Source organism: Myodes glareolus, chromosome 9 (assembly GCF_982192425.1).
Source record: "Myodes glareolus chromosome 9, mMyoGla1.1, whole genome shotgun sequence".
Lineage (NCBI taxonomy): Eukaryota > Metazoa > Chordata > Mammalia > Rodentia > Cricetidae > Myodes > Myodes glareolus.
In genome coordinates, this window is record NC_142034.1 from 55,541,133 (window position 1) to 55,566,280 (window position 25,148).

At 45.8% G+C, this 25,148-nt stretch overlaps 1 protein-coding gene across 3 annotated transcripts in view; it reads right to left on the reverse strand.

Moving 5' to 3' along the window:
* Positions 1-23,475, reverse strand: part of Myh10 (myosin heavy chain 10) — a 130,839-nt gene extending 107,364 nt beyond the window's left edge. For 2 of the 3 annotated variants that reach the window (XM_087910490.1, XM_087910489.1), the window contains exons 1-2: positions 23,402-23,475; positions 15,667-16,042 (exon numbers count right to left, since the gene is read on the reverse strand). In XM_087910490.1, coding sequence (XP_087766616.1) covers positions 15,667-16,042; positions 23,402-23,460 — 435 coding nt within the window. In that variant the 5' untranslated portion in view covers positions 23,461-23,475. Of the gene's footprint in view, positions 1-15,666; positions 16,043-23,134; positions 23,287-23,401 lie in introns of those variants that run through there. The other variant, XM_087910491.1, reaches the window with a different exon arrangement.
* Positions 23,476-25,148: the final 1,673 nt, after the last annotated feature.

Sequence of the window (25,148 nt, forward strand, 5' to 3'; positions counted from 1 at the left end):
CATGGGTCTGCAAGTTCAAATAATTTGAATGTTTTCACAAGATACTAAGCATCTTCGAGATGCACACATCCTAAGTGTGAAAACAGCAGGCACAAACTTAAACAAGTCAGTCACACCATGAGGCAGCGAATCAGGGAAGAGAAAGGTAAGCAGGTGTATTAGGGATGCAGAGAGCTCTGGCCAGAACCCTCAGCAAAGACCAACACCAAAAGCCACCGCAGCATCCTGTGGATACCTGTGAAACTAGACACAACAGCCCCAGGTGGGCTTGGGGTTGCTGTTCCCTGAGAGCTGTTAGGTCCAAAGGGGGATAAAGAAGTCCTGTTAAAACAGTGGAAGGTTAAGACTCTTACAGAGACAGAGAAGAGCTGCAAGGCTGACAAAGGCTCATAGAGTGGAATGTGAGGAAAGTCTAGAGCCGCACAGCCGGCCATAGGTGATGAGGTAGGTGTCAGAGTTCAGGAGCAGAGTCCTGGGGGAAAGCACTTTAGACAAAGCACAAATCTGGCAGCCGTCTGGAACAGCGATCAAAGGAACAGGAGGAAGGAAACCGGTAGAAAGAGGAGGCTGCTGGACAGTACTGGCACAGCAGCACAGCCTAGAAGAGAGAGAGCAACAGCCCAGAGAGAGGTAAGTCATGGAGAAGCTGACACAGGCTTCCCAGACACACTGAGAAAGCCACAGGGAAGAGTGTTGAAGGCCCAAGTCAAGCAGGAACACAGTTTTAAGCTTGAGAGACTGGAATGTAATTGAGACGAGAAAGACAGCGTGCTTTGCGGGGAAGATACCATATTCCCCTTCAGCGTTGAGGCTGCGGGACGGCAGATGAGCCAAGCGGGATGCTTGCTGAGCAGCTGGCCATATTGAATTGTCAGAGACACAGGAAAATCCTGAAGAATGGAGACGGCCTGAGGGGCAAGTCTATGCAATAACACAACTGCACATCTTACCTAAGAGAGACATACAAAAATATCTGCACACACGAGACTTGGCAGTTTTGTGGGTATGCTTATATTGTGGTATGCTTGCCGTCTCTCTCTGATCACTGCCTAGAGTGCCACCCTCCGTGTATGCCTACCGGAAATGTCTTTTAAGGTCAGGCCAGTGTTTAAGAAAGCAGGGCTTAGCGTATGCATTGTCTCAGAGGATCAGAGGGCTAGAGGAAATGGAAGCAGGTGCTAAGGCCAGGAAGCAGAGACACAACAGTCTGTCAGGAACAGGGAGTGGACCAGGGTCATCCACTCTGATGGTAGCTCTCAGAATATAGCTGTGGGGGAGGGGATGGGAGGCAATTCACCTATACCATCTACAACCACTGTACCTAGAGAAAAATCAGTGTACATCAAAAAGCAAAGACATCTGAACAAACAAGAATGCACTACACGATAAGGAAAAGATGATCAGAGGATTTAGAGAAAGAAGTTCTCATAAATATAGATAAATAAATTTATATATAAAATAAATAAAACAAATAAGCCACAAGAGAACCTTAGGGGGTGGATTTACATCTTTAATAGAATGTGGTGTAACAGTCTCCATACTGAACCAGAAATGCAAAGGAAAAGAACCAGTGGCCGAAGTTTAAAACTCACAGAGCAGAAAGTAAAAAACATCATCGTGGAAGGTACATGGGACACACCCCAGTACTCAGGAGGCTGAGGCAGGAGGATAGCCAAGAATTATTTCAGGCCAGTCTGAGACCCTGTGATGCTAATCTTGACTGGTTTTTGAGTGACCCTGGAGACACACCTTTGGGCACATCTGTGAAGGTGACCCTGCCTGACTGTGGCTGGAACCATCCTGTGGGCTGAGTCCCGAACAGAGTAAAAGGAAAACTTGAGCTGAGGACAAGCATTCATCTGTCTCTGCTTCCTGAATGCAAGCACACTGCCTCGCCTCTGCCCCCATGCCTCTCGTCTTGAGAGGCTTATACCTTTAAACTGTGAGCCAAGTAAGTCCCTCTTCCCCAAAGTCACAGCAACAAGGAGAGTTACTACACCATCTCAAAGTCACAAACAGAATGGAAACTGGGGATAAAATAGCCACATTGACTGAGGCACTCTTCTTATAAAAATACAGATCATAAGGAAAATAATACACGAAAAAATTATATAGCTAAAACTAATAAAAACGATGCACAGAGAGCAAACGAATGCGAACGACAAAGGAAGGTGACTGATTATCAGCCACCACTGCTGAGGGGGCAGGCACACACTGCAACAAGGTGTGTGAGAGCGCTTCTGTTTCTTTTTGTTTTGTTTTGGTTTTTGAGAGAGGATTTTTTTGTGTAGCCTTGGCTGTTCTGGAACTTGGTCTGCTGACCAGGCTGCTTCAGACTCACAGAGATCCCTCTGCTGCCTCTCGAGTGAGCGCTGGAATCAAAAGTGTTCGCCTGGCAAAACTTTTTTTAACAACAATAAAATACAAACAAATCAGACAAGGCGATGAACATCTTTAATCACAGCATTCAGGAGGCAGAGGCAGGGGAATCTCTGTGAGTTGGAGGTCCAGTCTGTTCTACAGAGTGAGTTCAAGGACAGACAGGGCTACGTAGAGAGATCCTGTCTTAAACAAACAAACCAAAAGCCAAAACCAAAATACAAATTTGAACAACTGTTTATGTGAGGTAAATATAAATGTTGAATGGAAAGAGCTCAGCAACTTGCGCTCCTGGAGCTGCCATGGCAAGAAAGGAAATCCTAAAGAGACACTGAGCCCTCCCCCAGTTATCCACCTACTAAAGCCATGGGTCCCAAAGAACTGAAATCTCCCCCATGGACCCCACTGTTCGAGGCAGGGTCACTATTGCTGCGATGAGACATCATGACCAAAGGAGGGAGGAAAGGGTTTATTTGGCTTTACTTCCCCATCGTACCCCGTCACTGAAGGAAGTCGGAACAGGAACTCAAGAAGGGCTGGAAATGAGATAGGAGCTGATTTAGAGGCCATGGAGGCATGCTGCTTAATGGCTTGCTCAGCTTGCTTTCTTACAGAATCCAGGACCACCAGTCCAATGATGGCCCTGCCAACAATGGGCTGTGCCCTCCCCCATCAATCACTAAGAAAATGCCCAACAGCCAGATCTTACGAAGGTATTTTCTTAATTGAGGTTCCCTCCTTTCAGATAACTCTAGCTTGTATCAAGTTGATATAAAACTAGCCAGCACAGGCATTAAAGTTTTGCTTTGATTTTTTTTGACATTGGGCAGGGAAGGTGTGCCACAGCACCTATGTGGCAGTTAGTAAACAACATTCAAAAAGTGGTTCTCTCCTTCCACCATGTGGGTCCCAGGGATCAAACCATCAGGATTGGTAGCAAGGACGTCTGCCTGCTGAGTCATTGTGCCATCGTCTTAGAGTACACTTTGTTGTCCAGTATTAGTATCTTGGATGTTAAAGTGTCTAACTAATTAAAAGACTGCTGTGGGATAATGCTCTTATACACTGTAAATACTTGTCACTCATATGGATTTAATAAAACTCTGATTCATTGTTACATGTGTATCTCTGTGATGCATATGTATGTATGAGTGTAGGTGCCCACAGAGGTCAGAATAGGGCATCACCCTTGAAGGTGGAATTAGAGGCATTTGTGAACTTGGATCCAAACTCCAGCACTCACAATAGAGCACCAATCTCTCTTAACCATTGAGCCATCTTTACACACACACACACGAGAGAGAGAGAGAACAAGTTAGACAGTAGATTAAATGATACATATTAATCATTATATTATATTCCATGTATAAATGAAATGTTCTACTTTTAAAATATTGTCAAACTGTTAATAAGCAGCCTATTGTATTTTGATTTCTCATTCTTGTTAAAAATCTGTTGATCAATTCCTAATTCTTTACTTAATAAATTATGAATTCCCACCCTAAAATAAAGAAATACAGATTGGTTGATGGTCAGATCGGGAAACCTGGGGCAATAATGGTGTACAACGGCCATTCCCTGAGATGCAGGGACAGCAGGATGCAGGGCCTGCCTGGGCTACATAGGAAGACCATGTCTCGAGGCCACCCTGGTCTACAGAACAAGTTCCAGGACAGACTCCAAAGTTACAGAGAAAGCCTGAGAAGAAAAAGAAAAAAAAAGAACAAGACAGAATATTGTCAGATGTTGGCCAAAAATCACAACTCTGAATAGTTTATAGAAGACATACCTTCAGTATAAGAACAAATAGATGCTGAAAGATTGAAAAACAATGAATCTTAGGAGTACTAGAACTGGGGCGATGGCTCGGCAGGTAAGAGCACGGGACAAGCACAAGGACCTGAATTCAGATCCCCAGAACTCAAGGAAAGAGGCAGATGTATGTGACCGAGCGCCCTGTACCCCAGCACTACTGGGGTGCAGACACCTGGCTTCCACACACACATGCTTGCTGGCTGTCAGCCTGGCTGCAGTCTCACTAAGACACCCTGTGTGACAGGAAATAGATGGAGAGAGTGACAGAGTGCACCATGCACCTTTCTCTGGCCTTCACCAGCAGACACACATACATACATACATACATACATCACACATGCATGAATACATAAACACACATACAGAGTACTAATGTTGAAATCAATTAACAAGCATTGTCACTAAAACAGACCACTTTATTATAAGATTTCTATATCCCTACCACATGATAACAATGTATGAACAAATGTTGACAGGACTAAAAAGAGAAAAATTTCTCATAGTAACTGACAGAAAAGCAGATTTTAAAAGGAGAAAAATCAGCCCGGCAGTGGTGACGCACACCTTTAATCCCAACACTGGTGAGACAGAGGCAGGTGGATCTCTTGAGTTCCAGGACAGCCAGGGCTACACAGAGAAACCCCATCTTGAAACACTCCCCCTCCAAAAGAGAGAGAGAGAACTGTAGGACTTACAAGATCAAAAGGCACTGCACACACACCCTGTTCAGCTCAATAACTCAGAGGACACACGATTTTCAAGCTCACCTTCTTCCACCCAAGTGACCATACGATGCAAGCTATGGAGTTATCAAAGGTCTTAGCTCAACCAGGACATACTGTCTGATCATGGGGATTTATGCTGAAATGACAAAGTCTGAAAATCCCGTTTGGGAAATTAAGCAATTCATTTCTAAAGAGCCCATGGAATCAAAGAATAACATTCTTGTTATTTTTAATTGTATGATAACTCAACATAATAAAACTTACAAAACACTGTCAAAAAGCAACAGCATGAGATTTATAGTTTTTAAAGCATGTATTAGAAAATGACTACTAAAAAAAATAAATCAATGAGATACAGCAGAATCTATAGAGTGAACACACTAATCCACAGACAGCGAAGACAACTAAGGTAGACAAGGAGTAGACACATAGGCAGGAGGACTAGGTAGAAAGGAGGACAACAAATGGGATATCTAGATTTGAACCTCTGCTGAGAGTCGTTCTAAAAGATAGAAAAAATTACTCATATCAAGAATGAAGCACCAGGGTAGAATGCCCGCCTCGTGTGCAGGACAACTCTGGGCTCCTTGATCTACACCCAGTACTAGAGAAAAGCAGAAAGAGAAGGGAGAGAAAGGAGAAATCATTGGAAGTGGAAAAACTCTTCACAAGAGATTTAAAAGTGTCCACGAACTAAACAAACGTCTAGAGAAACATAATTATCAACTAAACTGAAGTAAAAGTCTGGGACGCTCCGGATCTATCACAGAAAAACACTTACCCCTAAGGAAAACCCATCACGGGTTTTAAGTGAACGAGAGCCCTGTGGTGGTTTAAATAAATGAAATAAATAAGATGCTTTTTAAAAATATGGACATAGCTTTTATAAAGAAAATTATAGAGAAAAATAAGTAAATGAATAAGCATGTTTATTAGGAATTAAGGTTATTTTTGCAAATATCTAATCTCTTCCCCAAGTTGGTTTATAAAAATCCCAATTAATTTTTTTTTTAGGGGGTGGGGTTCGAGACAATGTTTCTCTGTCTAAAAGTCCTAGCTGTCTTGGAACTCACTCTATAGACCAGGCTGGCCTCGAACTCACTGAGATCTGCCTGCCTCTGCCTCCCGGTGACACCACCACATGACCCCAAGTAAAATTTCAACAGGGTTTTATGCAGCATGTTTGACACTAAAATTATATTGAAATGATTAGGACCTGCCAACCATAAACAACTGTGGCAAACAGAAATGAGCAGACTGCGGGGCGTGGTGACACACTCTTTAATCCCAGCACAGGCAGGCAGAGGCAGGAGTGAGGTCCAGGCAGCCAGGGTAATGAGACCCTGTCTCAAGGAGGTTGGGGCTGCTACACCGGGTAAGAACTGTGATGCTATACTAATAAAGAGGGAATTGAGAACATTTATGAGCACCTGACATGACAAAAGGGCACTTCATACAGTGGAGAAGAAATTATGTTTCAGTGATTGGTGCATTATTAATTAATCAGACAGCCATGTGGGGCTGCAAAAAAAAAAAAATCTTATCCCTACTTCTCATCAAGACTCCAAGACTCCATGAAAGTTATCGTCATGTTCCCTTCTCTGCTTTTAAACTGAGTTTTGCCCATGGCAAGTATTACACAGGGATTGAGAATGGAGGAGTTCAGGGAATTTACTCCCCAGCGTCCCTCCCAGACAATTTTCATGAACCGTCTGATCCCTATGTTCCCACAGTTCTATCAGGCAGCTTGTCATGAGCCTGGTAAGGGTGTCCCCTTAGATGGCAGACGGAACAAGGTTCTGGGGTGGTTGGCACTAAGACACTGGGTGACCCCTCAATGCTTTATAAACACTGCACACGCATCTGTTAGCCGTCCAGTGACTAGATTCTCTAAGGACCTAGTCTGTTTCCAGCGGGAGCTCTGACTAAATGGGGCATTGCCTATATATGATATAGGTATGTATATCCTACCACCCAGGAATCCTCCACTCCATGAACAGTTAGGCACACAAGCAAGACCAATTATCACAGCAGTGATTAAAATTCATGCTGGTACCCACTAGAAAAGGGAGCATACAAAAACAGTTCAGTAGGTAGGTCAAAAAATCTTACAGTATTAAAAGACGGGCCGTGGAGGTTCATGCAGGTATAAGCCCAGATGTGAAGAGGTTGAAACAGCACAGGTGTCTGAGTTAGAGCTCAACCTGGGCTACAGTGACAGCTTGTCTCAAAAAACAAACAGAAGCCCTTACAATGGAAGAGTACTCCCAATAATTCTACGAACCACTCAAACTTCTTTATTTTAGTGCCCTTTTTTACTTTAAGAAATTATTAATAGAGCATGTGTCTATTAGACATGCTATATATTATATATACTATATATATATTAAGTATATGTATAGAATATACATGTAGTTTTTAAAAGGTAATTTATTTTAAAACAATGATATCACATGTTAATATAAATAACATTCATTCATTCATTCATTCATTTAGCAGTTTTTAAGGCAGAGTTTTCTATGTAGCCCAGGCCGGCCTCAAACTAACAGAGATCCACCTGCCTCCCAAGTGCTGGGATTAAAGGTGTGTGCCACCACTGCCCAACATAAATAATATCTGATTTAAAAAAAAACAAAAAACAACGTTTTGCTTTCCAAAACAAAATAAGAGGGGCACATTTTCAATATTTTAACAGTTTTTATTGTATGGCTTAACAGAATTCAGCTCAATTTCACATTTATCTCTATATTTAATCTCCTGTGATATCTTGTCTTGCTGAAAGACATGAGGGAAAACAGACTTGCACATATACTTGGCCGGCAAAGAGGAATAATTTAACCTCCTTTTCATTTTTCTTTCTTATTATAGTGTGCCTGGCATGTGTTGTGTGGCCACACTGTTTCTGTGAAGGTCAAAGGTCAACTCTGTGGTTCCCAGCTCTCTCCTTCTACCCCGACATGAGCTCTAGGGGCCCAACTCACGTCGCCAGGCTTGAATAACAAGGGTCTTCACCAGTCATCTTGCTGGTCCTAGTTTTTATTTTTTAATATTTTCCAGCGCTGGCTTGCTAGGAAAGTACTCCACTAATGAGCTAAACTCCAACCCCTTTAACAACCCTTTTAGATAACCGAGGTTATTCCTCTGAAACTGTCAGCTGAACAAAGGGCAATTTCTTACAACGAGATTCACGTGTTAGGCACGGTGGTGCACACATTTGACCCCAGCACTTAGGAGGCAGGGCAAGCAGATCTCTGTGAGTTCAAGGCCAGCTACGGCTACATAATGAGACCTGTCTTTAAAAAATAAGTGCAATGTAGTATCTGCAACCTTATCAGAGAGCTTGGACTATTATATTAAAACCCATTGGTTTATCTTACTGTTAAACCTTCACCATGCAGGATTTTATAATATCACACAGACTTTATTTAAAAATAATGACTTGCTCGATCATACAAGTCTTTCACTATACGTCACTTCACTATGTGACAGGGAAAAATTAGTGAGGAGGAAGAGGGAAAATGCTCAATGGTAGAATACTTGCCTAGCACGCACAAGATTGTGTTTAATCCCCAGTACTGCAGCAATACAAATAATACACACACCAGAGGTGGTGGCACACTCCTTTAATCCCAGCATTCAGGAGGGAGAGACGTGTGAATCTCTGTGAGTTCAAGGCCAGCCTGGTCTATAGAGCAAGTTCCAAGACAGGCTCCAAAGCTGTTTCAAACAAAACAAAACAATACACACATAATGTACATAGGAGTGTATGCTATATACGTGTGGTAATATATATAAATGTACACACACATATCTTTCATTATTATCACATGGGGTGATTTTTAAGTCTTGACAAGCTGCTAGGTTCACACTGGTAGATACAGACATTTCCTCCAATTCTAATGTTCACAAAGATATTCAAATTTTAACCACCAGATGTGGTGGGGGCATACCTGTAATCCCACCACTAAAGAGGTTAAGGCAGGAGGATCATGGCTCAGTTCCATATCCTGGTTCCATGCCTGTTTCTGTATTTAATCTACTGTGATTACGTTGTGTCGACTGAGCACACGAAGGCAATCAGACTCACTTGGTTGGGAAAGAGGAAACTGTCTCAACAAAACAAGAACAATTACAAAACTCCACTACTGACAACAGAATACCAGCGGCTTTTTGTCTTTCAAGTGACAATTTCACTTTATTTTCAAGAAAATGTCTGCCAAGTACCCCTGCGTAAGGAACCACAATTTACCTCTGAGTCCACAGCAAGTTTAGCTTATAATTCAGATTACAGCACGCACACTGCTCAGGCAGCCATCACATGCCCTACACAGCAGAAGGGCTAATGCGTACTCAGCGCTTCGCCTGGGATAGTAAAAAGATGGAAAAAGATGGGATTCTCAAGGGTTGAGAGTTAATAAAATCAATAATCTTTCCTACTCTGTCAAGGACATTCTCAAGTAGAACTGGATTCGCTTTTAAACTACCCACAAGGCTCAGTGGGGAACACCACCACTGCGAACACGGCCCGCAGTCCCCACCTTGAGAAGAGTGCCATACGCTGTGGGCACTGCCGCCTTTGGACCTTACAGATGTCACCGTGAAGGGAAGTGACATCGTGATGAGGAAAAGGGGTTTTGACCTCTTCAGTCCCCCTGTAAAGGATTTAAGGAACCCTCACTGACCAGACCACACTATGAAAACTACTGAGCTACATCAACACAAAACAGTGTGGCTCCATCTTCAAAATGGAATGTCACGCAAACAAAAGTCACAGGCACTGCATGAGACTCCATTACATGAAAACATAAAACCAGGCAAAACCACGCTCTATTGTTTACAGGTGCGCACTCTAGGTTAACAAAACACACTGGGAGATCTCGCTCATAACTGACAAACTGAGACGAATAATAGATTTCGGAAGTTTTGTGTTTGCAGGTGCACATGTCTCGGGACACCAGAGGACAAGCTCCGGTGTTCCTCAGCCACTGTCTACGTGGTTATTTATTTGTTTGTTTGAGGTTGGGTCTCTCACTGGCCTGGAGCCCAGAAAGTAGGCCAGGCTGGCTGGTCAGCAAGCCCCAGGGATCTGTATGTGCCAGCATGCCTGGCTTTTTTACGTGGGTTCTGGAGGCTGAACTCAGGTCCTCACACTTGTGTGGCAAGCACTTAGTGACAGAACTGTCTCCCTAGCCTCAGACTACAGAAGTTTAAACAGCACAATTAAAAGCTCTATCCAGCGGCCATTTATAGACCTGTACACCCAACAGTGACAGACTATACAATCTTTACAAACATACAGAACACTCCCCAAACTAAGAGTATATTCACAGAAAATAATTTTCAATAAAAATAAGGATCTAGCCAGTCACAGTGGTGCACACCTTTAACCCCAGCACTCGGGAGACACAGGCAGGGAGAGCTCTCTGAATTCGAGACCAACCTGGTCTACACAGTGAGTTCCAGGACAGCTACATGGGGAGACCCTATCTCAAAACAAACAAACAAATAAATAAATAAACACAAAAATATAGATTGATATATGAATATTATCTTTGTTTTGTGATTCCTTTTAAAAAATCAAAAGTAAAAAGATAACTAAGACTCACACTCAACACTAAGCACGGTGGCGCGGGCCGCACAGTGGCGCGGGCCGCACGGTGGCGCGGGCCGCACGGTGGCGCGGGCTGCACTGTAATCCCAGGACGTGGGAGGTGGAGCAGCAGGACCAGGAGTTCTAGATTTGCTTTTGCTACACAGTGAGTTTGAGGCTAACCTGGTCAACAAAAAGCCCGGTCTTCAAACAAACAAACAAACAAAAAAACTGGGCTGAGGGAACAGCTCAGTTGGTAAAGTGTTTGCCATAGAAGCATGCTAACACATCCTAGCACACTCAGGAAAAAAGTGAGGTACAGTAGGCTGCATCTCCAGCGCCCGTGCTGGGGACAGGCAGACAGACCCCTAGGGGCCACTGACTAGCCAGTCTGGACACACTGATGAGCTTAGTGAGTGATTCTGCCTCAAAAATATGGTAGACGGGGGCTGGGAAGATGGAGCAGAGGTCAGGAGCACTTACTGCTCTTACAGAGGACCTGGGCTCAGTTTCCAGCACCCATACAGCTGCTCACAATTACCTGTGACCCCAACTCTCTTCTAGCCTCCACAGGCAGGTAAGCAGGCATGCACACAGCACACATACATACGTGCAAACAAAACTCACATACATATAAAATAAAAATATTTTTTAAGAATAAGGTAAAAAGTGATTGAGAAAGATACCTAATGTTGACATCTAGCTTTCAGTCACACATGTGCGTGCGCATACACATGAACATGTACATATATATATAACACACATGAATAATATGAAAAACAAAACAATAACCAAAACCCCAGCCTGTAGTCCAAGCACTCTGGAAGCAGAGGCAGGAGAATCGCAAATCTGAGACCAGCCTGATCTATCGAACAAGCTCCAGACACCTACATAAGGAGATCCTGCCTCAAAAATACCAGAGACATAACAAAACAAACAAAAAGGGCAGGGGCTAAAAACAAAAAACAAAATACAACCTTGGAAATGTTAAAATCACACCTTTAATGTTCCAAAAACTGAAGAAGTCAACAGAAATTAGAAAATACTTAAAACTGAGTAACAAAACACTACGTCTCAAGTCTGCGAGGTGAGCTGAAGCAGGACTGAAGAGATCTTCAAAGGTTTAGTGGTTTTTGTAGGAGGGAAGATGAAAATTAGTGATCTGAGAATTTGGCTACCAGGGAGAATAGGTCCAAAGAAGAAAGCACATTAAACCTACCAGCAGCCAAGCCTGCCTAAAAGAAGCTGTTTTATCTTACCCACACAACACGGTCAGAGCACAGCCTATCTGTCTCTACCCCAACTGACAGTTTCAGCTACCCAGTTAACTCCAAACGAATACAGCCAGGGCAGGGCAGCAGCCCTCCCAACCTCACTGCCAACTGCTGCAAGAAGAATTCTGGGTGAGAATCTTTCTCCATCCTCCCTAACCCCTGCTATGAACTCAGTGCTTTGAGAAAGAACTCATATTGTCCTTCTGTACAGGCCTAGAAGCCATGATTTGGAAAGAAACTCAGAAATTCACTGAGATTGTACCCAAGTTGGGTTGGAGGAAACAAAGTACACATAAAACAGCTGGAAAGGCTTGGAATCACCATGAGGGATGTTTACAGATTTTCATGCACGCATATGCACTTGTGTGCATGTGCCAAGGCCGGAAGTCGGCACCAGGTATCCTCCTCTATTGTTTTCAATTTATTTTATTTTTCTTTTAAATTTCTTTTATTTGTGTGTATGAACGTTTTACGTGCATGCATGTATGTACAACACAAAGTGCTCAATTTTTGAGGCAGGGTCTCTCATAGATCCTGCTCACTGATTGGCTAGATTGGCTGGCTGGCAAGCCGTGCCAATCCCATCCTCCCGGCCCAGTCTTTGAATGCTGGGCCAGGCATGGGCTATCACACCCAGCTTTCTATGTGAGTGCTGAGGACATCAAGCACTTTATCCTAAGTTGTCTTTTTTTTTATTCTTTCCCTTGTACCAGTGCAGTATCTCTCCCCTTCCCTCTCCCTTCCCTTCCTCCTTGCAGCTATCTATAGTGTCCACTGATGGGTGGAATTAAGATACAGCTTCCTACAGACACAGCCTAGCTCTTTCCACACTGATGTCCTTTATTGTGTGTGTGTGTGCGTGCGCACGAGTGTTCACACACTCAGATGTTGTTCCCCAAGGCAGTGGTACTTATTTTTGTTGTTGTTTTTCAAGACAGGGCTTCTCTGTTTAGCTGACTGTCCTGGACCTCACTCTGTAGTCCAGGCTGGCCTCGAACTCACAGAGCTCCTCCTGCCTCTGCCCCACCTCCACACTCCCACCCCTAGTGCTGGGGTCAATGTCGTGCACAGTCACCATTCAGCAATATTTATTTTCTGAGACAGGATCTTTCACTGGAACTTATGGCTCCCCTACTAGTCTTGGATGGGTGGCCAGCAAGCCCTAGAGATCCTCGTCTCCACCTCCCCAGTACTGGGACCATGAGTTTGTGCCACTGTCCTGAGCTTTCCTGTGGGTTCTGGAATCCATCTTTGGTCCTCAAGCTGTGTGAGCAGTTCTTAGCATGAGATGCTACCTTCCCAGGCCCTCCAGTACTTCTTGGTTGTCCTTTCTACCTTTCCAGTCCTGCCTAAGTCACTGCACCAGGTTTCAATCCACAATAGATGTACTCTCAAATCTCCGAAGTCCACATTAGCATCTGGCTGCAACATCCTAAGACTCCTTCAGTCTCACGAACTTCATCCTTTAGTGATATTAAAATTACAGCCCTTCATCACTGTGGTTTGAATGAGAATGGCCCCATACGTGTAGGAGGAGCAACAGGCTGTGTTCCCACCCAGATCCCAGCTAGCTTACCCCTGAAATAATGACATGGAAACCATATTCTTTTAAACACTACCTGGCCCATCAGTTCTAGCCTCTTATTGGCTAACTCTTACATATTGATTAACCCATTTCTAATAATCTGTATAGTACCACGAGGTCATGGTTTACCAGGAGGATTCTAACCCACGTCCATCTTGGGCAGGAGAAGCATGGCGTCTGCCTGGCTCTGCTTCTTTCTCCCAGCACCCTGTTCTGTCTACTCCGCCTATCTAAGCTGCTGTCCTATCAAAAGCCAAGGCAGTTTCCTTATTAACCAATGAAAGTAACACATAGACAGATAATCCTCCTACATCACATATGTTCATATATTGAATGCTTAGTCACCAAGGAGTGGAACACTTTGGGAAGGACTAGAAGGTGTGGCATTGTTGGAGGTTTCAAAAGCCCACTCCAGTCCTCATGTCTCTCTCTGTCTCTGCCTTCTGCCTGTGGATTAGTATGTAAAGCTCTCAGCTACTGCTCCAGTGTCATGCCTATCTGGTTCCCACTATGATCATGGACCAACTCTCTAAAACTGTAAGCAAGCCCCCAACTGACTTTCTTTTCATAAGAGTTGCTTTGATCACAGTATGTCCTCGCAGCAGTAGAACAGTGACTAAGACAATCTCCAGCCCTCCAGTCCAGATCTTAATTCTTCCTCAGTCTGACTCTAAGATGATCACCAAGCTGCACTCTTAAAGGGCTAGTAACGTAGATACAAACTGCCCACTCCTCATAGGCCTGCAGCTAAATTCCACGGCCAGGAACAGGACACTGTTCCTCCATCTCTGCTGGATTCCCAGCACTATTCCTGGGTTGTCCTCTTTTCCTTGGCTTCTCCCCTTCTCCAAGGCATGTCTGCTTTCCCAGTCCTGCAGGCTGCCTCTTCCTCCCTTTTTCTGCATCCTACCTCACAGAGGAAGAGGAAGAGGAGGCAGAAGGGGGTCAAAAAGTACTCATTTTGGTTCCCTTTGTCGTCACACTCCACTCCAAATGCTACCTTGCCAAAGAGCCCTTCACTGAGCCACTGGGGTGCCCATTCTGTTCCTAGCCTAGTTTATAACCCTGTTTCATTTTCTTACTGGGACATCTCACAAATACAGGGCACTGAGCCGCACCTAGACAACAGTATGTGCTTGGTAATATTACTTAAATGCAATTGGTTCCTTGGGAACACTGGTTCCAACTGACTGAGTTTTGAATTACTTGTGAGCTTCAAGCACATTTTTCTTTGCATAAAATTCAACCACCTTTTCCCAATTTGAGGCCATTACTCTGTCAACTTTTCTTTGTCACTTCCTTCTAAATTGGTCCTAGTCTCATCCAAACCTTCAGTCACTGCCACCTGCTCTCACCTCTTCAAACCTATTGTCATTCTCGATTTGTTCTGTTGCCATTTTTTTTTTATGTGTAACGGTGTTTTGCCTGCATATATAACTGTGTACCACTTGTATGCCTGGTGCCCAAGGAGACCATAAGAGGGCATCAGAGCCCCTGAAACTGGAGTTACAGCCAGTTGTCCACCATGTGGGTGCTGGGACTCACACTGGGTCTTCTAGAAGAGCAGACAGTGCTCTCCACCAGCCCTGGCTGCTTTGAAACAGGTTCTCACTCTTTAGCTAAGCTAGCCTCTAACTCATGGAAACTTTCCTGCCTGAACCCCACCAAGCGCTGGGATCACAGGCATGAAGCGTGACATCCAGCCCATCCTAGGTTCTTTGCAGTGCCTAACAGTCTTCCTCTGCCTTATCCAGAAGTATTTTTAGTAACTTCTACACAAAGACATGATCAGTGACTGCAACATAAATGCCAACCACAGGACGGTCACAGCCTCAATCTCACCCCCAACTGCTTCCTCTTAAGAGCCTCAACATTCATTCTCCCTACTTCCCTTCCTCCAATGAAGCTGCCCTTGCTCTCCATCGAAACCTCGGACCCCGGGCCCCTTGTTTCTCTGCTCTTTGTTGTCTGGTTCCTCCTGTAAATGAACTCTCAATTATTAATTTCCCAGTCTCTTGTGCCACATGCTCCCTCACACGCTGCCTCCGAAGCAGCACTGTGAACATCTTCAAACACTGTCCCATCGTTCTAATCACAGGCCCAACCACTTAAACTTAGCATCCTTAAATTGTGAAGAAAAGCAGGAACGGTTTAAGCAAAAATCTTCTCATCTTTAACAGAAACATAATGTCAAAGGGGTGTGGGAACCTCTATTCAAGTGGCTACAGCAATGTGTATAATATAAATTACACAATCTCCCAGGTAGCCCTCCCAGGGTTATTGAGGAGAAATACTCACGTAGATCAGTCCTGAATAGTAGCGATCCTTCAGATTATGTAAGACAGATGCTTCATTCAAGCACGTCAATTCTGCCATGTCCTCCACCTTGGAGAACTTCGGTGGGTTCATCTTCTGGATGTCATCTTTGTTGACCATTGCTTTCTTTCCATTCTCGGCCAGCTCCACCATAACTTCATCACCCCGTTCCTCTTTGATACTAGCTGCCTCAAAACCATGGCGTTCTGATGGGATCCACACCAGCTTCTTAGCTGTCCAATCAGCTTGGGTGGCAGGGTTGTAAATGACAGCCCTGTCCACAAAGAGATAGCGCTCCGGATCCTCCAGTCCAGTTCTCTGGGCCATTGTAAACAGAAGGATCCAAAAGTAACTGAGTCTAGAAGAGAAGGGCAAAATTAGCTGCTTATGAAACATAAGTGATTTACTAGTTTGACTTTCTAAGAAGCGTAAAGCAAAACACTTGATAAACATAAAACACACAGTTGAAGAGCTGAGTATCTGTCCCCACAGCCACACTACCCCATTTTCCAAGGTAAACTTCAGGGGTAACCACTAATCATGACTCTGGCTGTCTGACGACCATTCAAGGTCTGCCCTTGGCTACCAAACACAGAGGCAAACAACAGCGCTTCAGTGTGACCTTTCTTCCTCTCTCTCTCCTTTTTCCCCCTCCCCACAGACTAAGCCGAGTCTTAGAGAAGGCACAAGAGGGAAACTAAACAAAGACACAGAATAAAGGCCACGGAGTGGCACTGGAATTCATGTGACCACAGGTCATAGCTACAAAGACACATGATTGCCAGAGAGTGTGATCGGGGGTCCAGGGTGTAGCTCAATGGTGGTGCATTTTACTGGCACGGTTTCAACTCCAGAGTACAGAAGCGGGGAAAGAGAGAGAGAGAGAGAGAGAGAGAGAGAGAGAGAGAGAGAGAGAGAGAGAGACTAACACATACAGTGAGACTGTATGAATGAATGAGAGCTAAATTATGCCTTCCGGTTCACCTTCAAACAAGACTCAAGGCAATCTCCTTATAGCCTCACTATGGCCCTTTAATCTGTTAGGGGACCACAGAAGACGATTATAACTTGGCTTCAACCAAGTCTTTCAAGTATGTGGCACCTACTCAGGTCTCCATTGGTATTCACAACTGCTCCCACTCGGGCATCTCCACCTTCCACCACCCTCACCTCTCACCAGAGTGTCCATGTGTTGTAGAACAGTTTCTCCCGAGATTAAAACACTCCATCCTGCAGGAAGCCCCTTAAGCTTCAGGAAGTCCCTGAAACTAACCAGATTCACTAGGCCCCTCCCTGCCAGAGTCCCCCTCAGATGCAGCAGAGCCAAGCTATAAAGAAGACCCTCACACAGCTGAGGGACAAGGCGTTCTAGCGCAGACCACTCACAGAAACCAGCTGAACTGCCTGGAAGAGGCTTAGCCCAACTGAGACACCGGAAAAGGACACTCTTCAACCTGGTGAGCTGCCTGCTGGCGGTGGCGGTGCGGTGTGCTCCAGGTTCCCAGCTTTGTGAGCTGTCACCCATGCTGGGTGGGGTGGGCTTTGGGGCTGTAGCTGGCTTTGAGTCATTTCTTCTCCTATAAGTCACCCCTCACCCACAGTCCTCTAAGTAACCCCAATAAAACTCACTGGTCCACCAACTCTGGTGGTACCTGTACTTTGGTCTGTCCTGGGCTCTCTGTCTGGGGTAGAGATTTGGGCTGTCTCCTGAGTAAGTTTTAGAAGACAACATCATGCCTTCCATTAACAGTGTGTAGCCTCAAAGCAGACCTAATATTACAGCAGTGATCTAAGCAGTACAGAAGAATCATCAGTAACTTAAGCCACATTGGGGAAAGGTCTGTCCTGTGACTGCCACAGTAGTCAGAGCTCAAAGTACAGCTGGTTTATTAGTGCTCACTGACGACTGGTACAGAAGGAGCGAGCAAACCTCCAGGCATGTCAGGGTGGGCGCTGCGCCTATATCTGGGCAATTAGCCTTCTGATGTCACTTGTCATTCCCTCCTGACAGCACCTTTCTAGAATCTAATACCATACATCAAACACTTCTCCTGACAGCACCTTTCTAGAATCTAATACCATACATCAAACACTTCTCCTGACAGTACCTTTCTAGAATCTAATACCATACATCAAACACTTCTTGCTATTACTCCAAAGTCCAAGTTATTCCAAATGTCACAGGACATTTCTAAGACTTCATCCAAACCAACCCAAGAAACCAAGTACTGACTCTTGCTCTGTCAAATCTCTTTGACTTCTCCCCTTACCCCAGTTCACCAGAAATATTGGGGACTCTTGGTAGGTGAGAGCATTAATATAAAGTATCCTTTGTAGGTTGTATGGAAAAAAAAAATCACAAAGCCATCCAAAGTTGTAAATAGGTCATTAACTTTGAGTCTTTAAATACAGCTCAAGTTCTGTGAACTCCCTGAAATGGTATAAACCATATAGTGCATTTAATGTGTACATCCCTGCATTATCCTAAGGAAACCACCCATGGCTTTCTTCAGATTCTCAAAGGGCTATCTACACCCTCAAAGATACACTGCTGACAGCAGGCACGGGTGCTAGCTCGCTAACCCTTAAGTTTATTATAGCCAGACCGTCAGAAGGCTCTGTTCCATGTACCGCATTCGAGACCTATGCTCCGAAGCAGCGGGTCTCAAACTGTAGCGTGCACTGGTGGCACAAGGAAGGCTTGTTAACACACAGATTGCTGGACCCCATGCCCTGAGTTTCTTCTTCAGTAAGTCTGAGGTGAAGTTTAAATTCTGTATTCACCCACATTTCCTTCCTTCCTTCCTTCCTTCCTTTTTTGTTTTGTTTTGTTGTTGTTGTTGTTTTTTGAGACAGGATCTCACTATGTAGTCCTGACTGTCCTGGAACTCACTCGGTAGACCAGACTAGCCTCAAACTCACAGAGATCCACCTGCTACAGCCTTCTGAGTACTGGGATTAAAGGCATACGTCACTACACCTAGCTACCTAATTATTTAAAAAAAATTATTTTACATGTACAAGTATTTTGCCTGCATGTATGTATGTGTATCACATGCAAACTTGGCATCCATAGAGGCCAGAAGAGGGTGTCAGATCCCTTGAAACTAGAGTTATAGATGGTTGTGAACCACCATATGGGTGCAAGAAATCGAACCCAGGTCCTCTGCAAAAACAAGCGCTCTTAACTGCTAAGCCATCTCTCCAGTCCAAGACTCTGTGTGTCTATCAGCTGGTGACAATGCTATTGGTCCTGGACCACTTTTGACAACCACTCTTCCATAGTTGTTTCTCGCCTACAAACAGACTTGCTATCCTATTTTATACCTTAAACCTACCTTTGCTTCTTAGGCAAATACAAGAGAGAGGGCAATATGAAAACTATTTGTGGGCACACATATGATCAGAAGTATGGTGAGGAGTGGGCTTAGAGTTATTAACACATTTTCCAGTTTAGACTGCACAGTGGTAAGAAGTGTGGGGGTCATCTCAGGAGAATCTGAGGGCATAAAATAGGCTATAAACTTCACGTTTCGGAAGCACAAACTCTATAAAAAAATACAATTATAACAAAATGAATTTTTTATTCTTCATTGGTTAACTGAGTATATGGCACTTTGGAAAGTATCCTGCTGTCTGTAGGTCTGCATACATTAATTTACTGTGGGTGTAGAAACAATCTCAAATTTGATAAGCAGCTATAAATTGGAATAACTTGGCACGTCATTTCTATAGCAGGTCTAAAAAAAGTAAACTGTGTAATGTTTTGTTACTTCATCAAATGGGGACATTTAAAATTTATTGATATGTGTTTAAAAAGCAGAAATGCTAATTTAATGTAAAAAAAAACCTAGTGGATTATGAAATTGCAATCATCACATGCTTCCAGCTTTCTGGGGAAAAGATAACACACACACCTTTTTGGGTTTTCATCCCCACGCAGCTGCCCTAAAAGTTAGTATGTAGATGAGGCTGGTTTTGAACTCCTAACGGTTCAGCTTCTGCCACTAGGATTACAGGTGTGCACCACCATGCCCAACTTCATTTATTTTTTAAATGAAGTCAATTCTAAGTCTTCGGTTGAGCAGCAGATTACAAGATACTTTCATTTTTAACATTTCCAGATTTTCCTACAACTAAACCCCGTGGGGGTGGCTACCTGTCCCTTGCTGTGTGGCACTGGTCAGTTAGCCTGGTCCCCGGGACATAACAGAGAATCCAGATCTACCTTCCATAAATGGCCCCATCCTTAAAACTCACTTCCACTTCCCACAACCAAACCCTTCCCTCCTGACCCAAATGCTACCCTTTCACACGTTCTTTTCAGGTCAATCTAGCAATTCAATCCTTGCTTCTGCTCAGCCTGCGCCCTGCCCTTCTGGCGGTCTCCTCCACCTACCTAGCACTGCGCCACAGGGCTCCTCGGGCTGTTTAACTCAAGAGTTTACTGCGAGCCCAGTAAAGATGGTTTAGCTAGTTTAACCCTTCACATGTGCTTGCCGAGTATACGATGCTTTTTCACTCCGTTGCACATTTGGTGTTAGATATGATTTAAAACTCGAATTTAACATGTACTACTTGGAAATATTTTGCCCTACTAAAAGGCTAATGCCACAATTTTTAAAACAAATCATTTGTTCCGCATCCCTAACTCCATCCAGGCACCATTCGAAAGAGTTACACATGTCAAGGCCTTAATCCGCACGAGAGGGGTACAAGGTAGCTTCCATGAATAAACTCCATTTCACAAATGAAGAATCCAAAGAATTCTGAGACTAGACAACAGGCTCAAGGTCACACAGCAGAGGTCACAAGTAGCAGAGGAAGTCTTGAGCCCAGAGACCAGGCTACAGTGATCAAAGTGGAGTGGACAGGAAAGAAACTTTGAAGGGTATGTGGCATTCATATAACTTGTTACCAAATTAAAGAATCCTGCCTACCAATAATGGGTTAAAGATTATAGGTTCAGTCACAGGCACATTAGCACAATCTGCCATAGACTTTACATTCTGAAGGAAAGTGCCCACATTTAAGAGAAAGGGGGATAAAAAGGTGCCTCTGTAGTAGACAGCCATGGAGAGAATTTGGAGGTGTATCTGTCACCTGAAGTAGCTGTCTAATGACACTTAAATCATTTATCAGTGTATATATCGATTTGCCTCCTACAGAGTCAAAGTTCCCATCCCTGGCACTGGTGGTAGACAACTACCCCTGGGGCATCCGCCCAGCTCATTTTTTTTACTTCCAATGAAATGCCACCTAGCAACATTCTCAGCTGCTTCCCAACACCCAAGGTAGTTGTGGGCAGAGGAAAAACAATTCAATTTTATGATCAGACTGAATACAGAAGAACGATTAAAATGACACCAGGTATCCACCCTAGAAGATGCTTCAGAAACAGATGAACCAAATGAGAGTTGCCCCTATCTGTGTAACACTATCTACTACTAGGGTCACTGGCACTACGCAGCTGCACGCGTCTCTTAATTTATCAAAATTCTACTTAACCAAACAATCACAGACACAAAAGGCAAGACGGCTGTATGGCTGTGAAGCCCTGCTCTGGCTCCCAATTAACAAAATACTTCCAAAACTTGGGTCTTAAACCAGGGATTTAAATTCCTCATATGTGATAACAATGCACATCCAACACTGAAGCATATGGTTGGTCATTCACCCTACCCCGGTGCCCTTCAGATTGTCCCCCGTCTCCCTCTCGATCCAGTCTCTTCTTTGTGGTGACTTCCCTAAGGAGCCCAAATACATAGCCAAGCACTCACAGGTCACATCCTGAGGCTGCAAAAGCTTGTGCTGTATCACACAATTGCAGCATGTGCTTTCTGCCGATAAGGATGGGAAGAACGCGATTTAAGATGCAGAAGTAAGGAGAGACATAAAATGGCCACTTTTTCAGAACCGGAGACAGACAGGGCATACTTAAACATCAAAAGCATCGGGACTACAAGAATAGTTAACAGAGGCAGATTGATGAGGGAGATGAAACAATGAATAGATTATAAAGTTTTCCAGAGTCAGATACTATCAGGAATAATTAAACCTCATCCAAAGCATCCTTAGTTTCAAATGTTTAAAAAAACAAAATCAAAATCTCAGCATAGCCAAAGTATTACATTTAGTATTATTTTATTCAGCAAAAACAGCAGTCTTTGTTCCATCCGCAGTCTGGATCTACCCCGCCTGCTTTTCCCTACCCCACCCCAACCCACCCCACCCCCTTCCATCCACCGCAGTGATCTTGAAGAGAGCTGCAGAGGCCCCAAGAAACAAGAGATAACGGTCGTAGTTAGAGACCCCGTTACCCAAACCTCAACAGCTCAGGTCAGACCCGCCGAGTGGCCATCTCCTCCCTAAGGCCCCAGTTCCTAGGCAGGCCTGCGTGGGGGCCTCTCGGGTCCCTGGGCCGCATCCGCCCACCACAGGCCCACAAAGCCCCGCCAATGCCAAGGACTCCACAGCTTCAACTTCCCTCCGACCCAATTCCATTTCGATTTTATGGGATCAGGGTGTGACCCCCAAACTGCAGAAGGCCAGGGAGAGAGTCTCCGGAGAGCCATTACCAGATCACTTACACAATAAAGCGATCCAGAGGCGAGGGCTGACCCCCCCACACCAACCCCCGGCCGCTCCGCTACAACGCGCCCGGGCCACATTTCCCGCCTCGTTCCCCGCAACGGCCCAGGCCTCGCCCGGCGTCCACCTCTTGGTCCTCCACGGTCCCCAGCAAGCGTGGCATGCCGTTTAACTCCCGCCCTACTTCCCCGAGCCAGCTCTGGAGCCCCTCACCCGCCGCACGCTCTCCAGACCACGCAGCGCTTCAGCACACCGGTCCCTAAATCCCACAGATCCAGGGTCCGCCCTCTGAATCCTCGGAGAACCCCTAAGTCGCGCCCGGGGAAGCCTAACTCGGCCTAACCCAGCATGCAACCCACCCAGGGGCCCTTCCTTCCCGCGCCCCTAGCACCGAGATCACACCCCAGGACTCAGTCCTCTCCTAAGAGGGCAGACACGCCGGGCGCCTCCGGCCTCCTAACCGGGCACTCACCTCCCAAACCCACGCTTCCAGAGCTCCAATGCAACCAAGGAGTTGGTCTCCACATTCCCACCCCCAGATCTCCATCCTCATCCCCTCCAAGGATCGCCCCCATGCACACCCCAGTCCTGATCTCTGCAGGGGTCTCACTCTCCAGGACCTCATTTCCTATCCTTCCAGGGGAGTCTCTCCATCTCCATACACTGGGGTCCCGTCACCTCCACAAGGTCCGCTCTCCACAGCCCAGTCTGCCTTTCCCAGCTCCTCGCTTGGGTTCCGTCTCTGTCCTCCAGAGTTGCTCAGTTTCCCCAGCCCGGGTTCCCTTCCTCCAGGACGACCTCACGACCGTCCCCGTTCCCGGGACCACCTCACTCGAACCCAGGCAACCGCACCTCTCACCTTCAGCCGAAGATGGTGGCGCCAGCGCACGTCCCCAGCAGCGACCACAGATCCAGCGTCTTAGTTCCAAACCCACCGCTGCCTCCGCCGGGCTCCTTTAGCACTGCCGCTCGCGCCTGCCCCACCCACCCCCACCCTCATTGGGCCAGCTCCACGCCCATCACCGCCGCCCCCAGACCCACTGGTCGGTTTGCGCGCCCATCTCCCAGGAAAGACGTTAGCAACCCGAACGAAGCTACCTTCCCAAGTCCGGCTCCCTCCACCCACCTGGGATGATGCTCATTGGCTCCCGCTTCCGACCTAGGCCCACAGACTCCCGATCTCATAGGCTGGCCCTCATGCCTGTCAGGGACGCCGGGAGGTGCGGCCGGGGCAGTGGCGGGCGATTGGCTAGCTTGGGGGGAGATGGACAGCTGAGACTAACTGGGAGCCCGGCGATCGCGCGAGGCGGCGAGCGCCGACCCTGCTGGGGTGTACGCGCTGCGCTAGTCGGGGCTGGGGGGTTGGGGGTGGGGTGGACGGTGGGGCAGGTGTGTCACAGCAGAAGCCCCTGTCTCCCACCGATCGCGTCTCGCTGTAGCGTCAGGACGCCGCTGCAACCCATTCGAGCGTTCTGCGGCCCGTCGGCTTGCCGCAGCCACCGGGTCCCGCAGCAGGGACCGGCTGCCACAGAGGACTCGCCGGCCCCCGGAGCCGCCTGCAGGGGCGGGGCGGGAGCGCGGTCCTGAGGCCTGACGTCACCCTGGAGCTTCAGGGGGTGGGAGCCGCGGCTTTGCGGCTCACCTGCAGTGGGGGAGGGGTGCCGCTTAGGCTGTGCGCTGACCCGGCTGCAGTCCTCTTGGAACCCTGTGGCCCCTGGGGTCCCCCCCTACTGATGCTTTTTCCGGGCGCCCGCCGGACACCTTCCTCTCGTGGCCAGTCGCAGCTGGATGTTCGCAAGCGGATAAGACCTGCTTGCTCGGCCTCCTAGGCTGGGCTGAGATTCCAAAAATAGGGGAAGCAAAAGGGCCTGGCAGAGAAGAAAGCGACTTCATTTGTCCATGTATTCATTCATTCATTCATTCCAGTTCCCTACAGAAGAGGAGCTGGGTAGGGTCTGCAGGGTTCCTGCGGTGGTGTTGTCCTATTCCATAGCCTCAAAGAACTAGTGGTTCGGGGGCCTTAGAAAATGCCTAGGACCTCAAGTGGGGGTGGGGTTCCAAAAGAAACTGGAAAGTTGAAGTAAAAATTGTAATGAAATGTCTGTAGAATCTAGTAAACTCGAATTATACGTGTATAAATATTATAAAATCAAAAATCACACGAGCAAAATGTATTACTTGTTTTTATAAAAAGAAAAACTATTTTCAAAAAACAACAACAATAATACCTCAAGAATTTTAGTATTTAGTATCGGATATGTATGTGTGTGTGTGTGTGTGTGTGTGTTAATAGATACTTTTTAAATGCCTGAGAAACTACTAGACTGATTTTTTTTAAAGTGAAAAAAAATTGAAAACAAGGCAAAAGATGATAAGAAAGGGTTGGTGGAATTCGGAGAAAGCTCCAAGGCAGCCGAATGGAGAGCCCTTCAGGTGGGGGTCAGAATTCTTGGTCCTTTGTCTTGGTGTTTCTGGTCTCCACCCTCACCTGCCCACGAGGGTGGCTGCCTCTGTCCAGGTTTCTTGTGACTTTAGCACCACATGAAGGGTTCTATCCTCATGAAGTCTGCAGAGGAAGTGTAAATTAGCTGTACAAAAGATGTCAGATAACCCTCTTCTGACTGTTTCAGTATTTAGAAAAGACTTGGCTATCTCTAAGGTCTGAGTCTAAGCTTTGTCACCCAGTGAAGTCATTTCTAAATGCAATATTGCATACTTAGAGCAGCTACACAAATAGCTCCAGTAAGCCATCAGACCCGTGGGTGCTCATCATTTCAAAACTTCCTCGTAATTTTACTAGCTCAATGGACCGTCAGAAGAAGAGAACAGAAGTTGACCAGGATTAAAACTCACAAAGACATTTGTCTTGATGA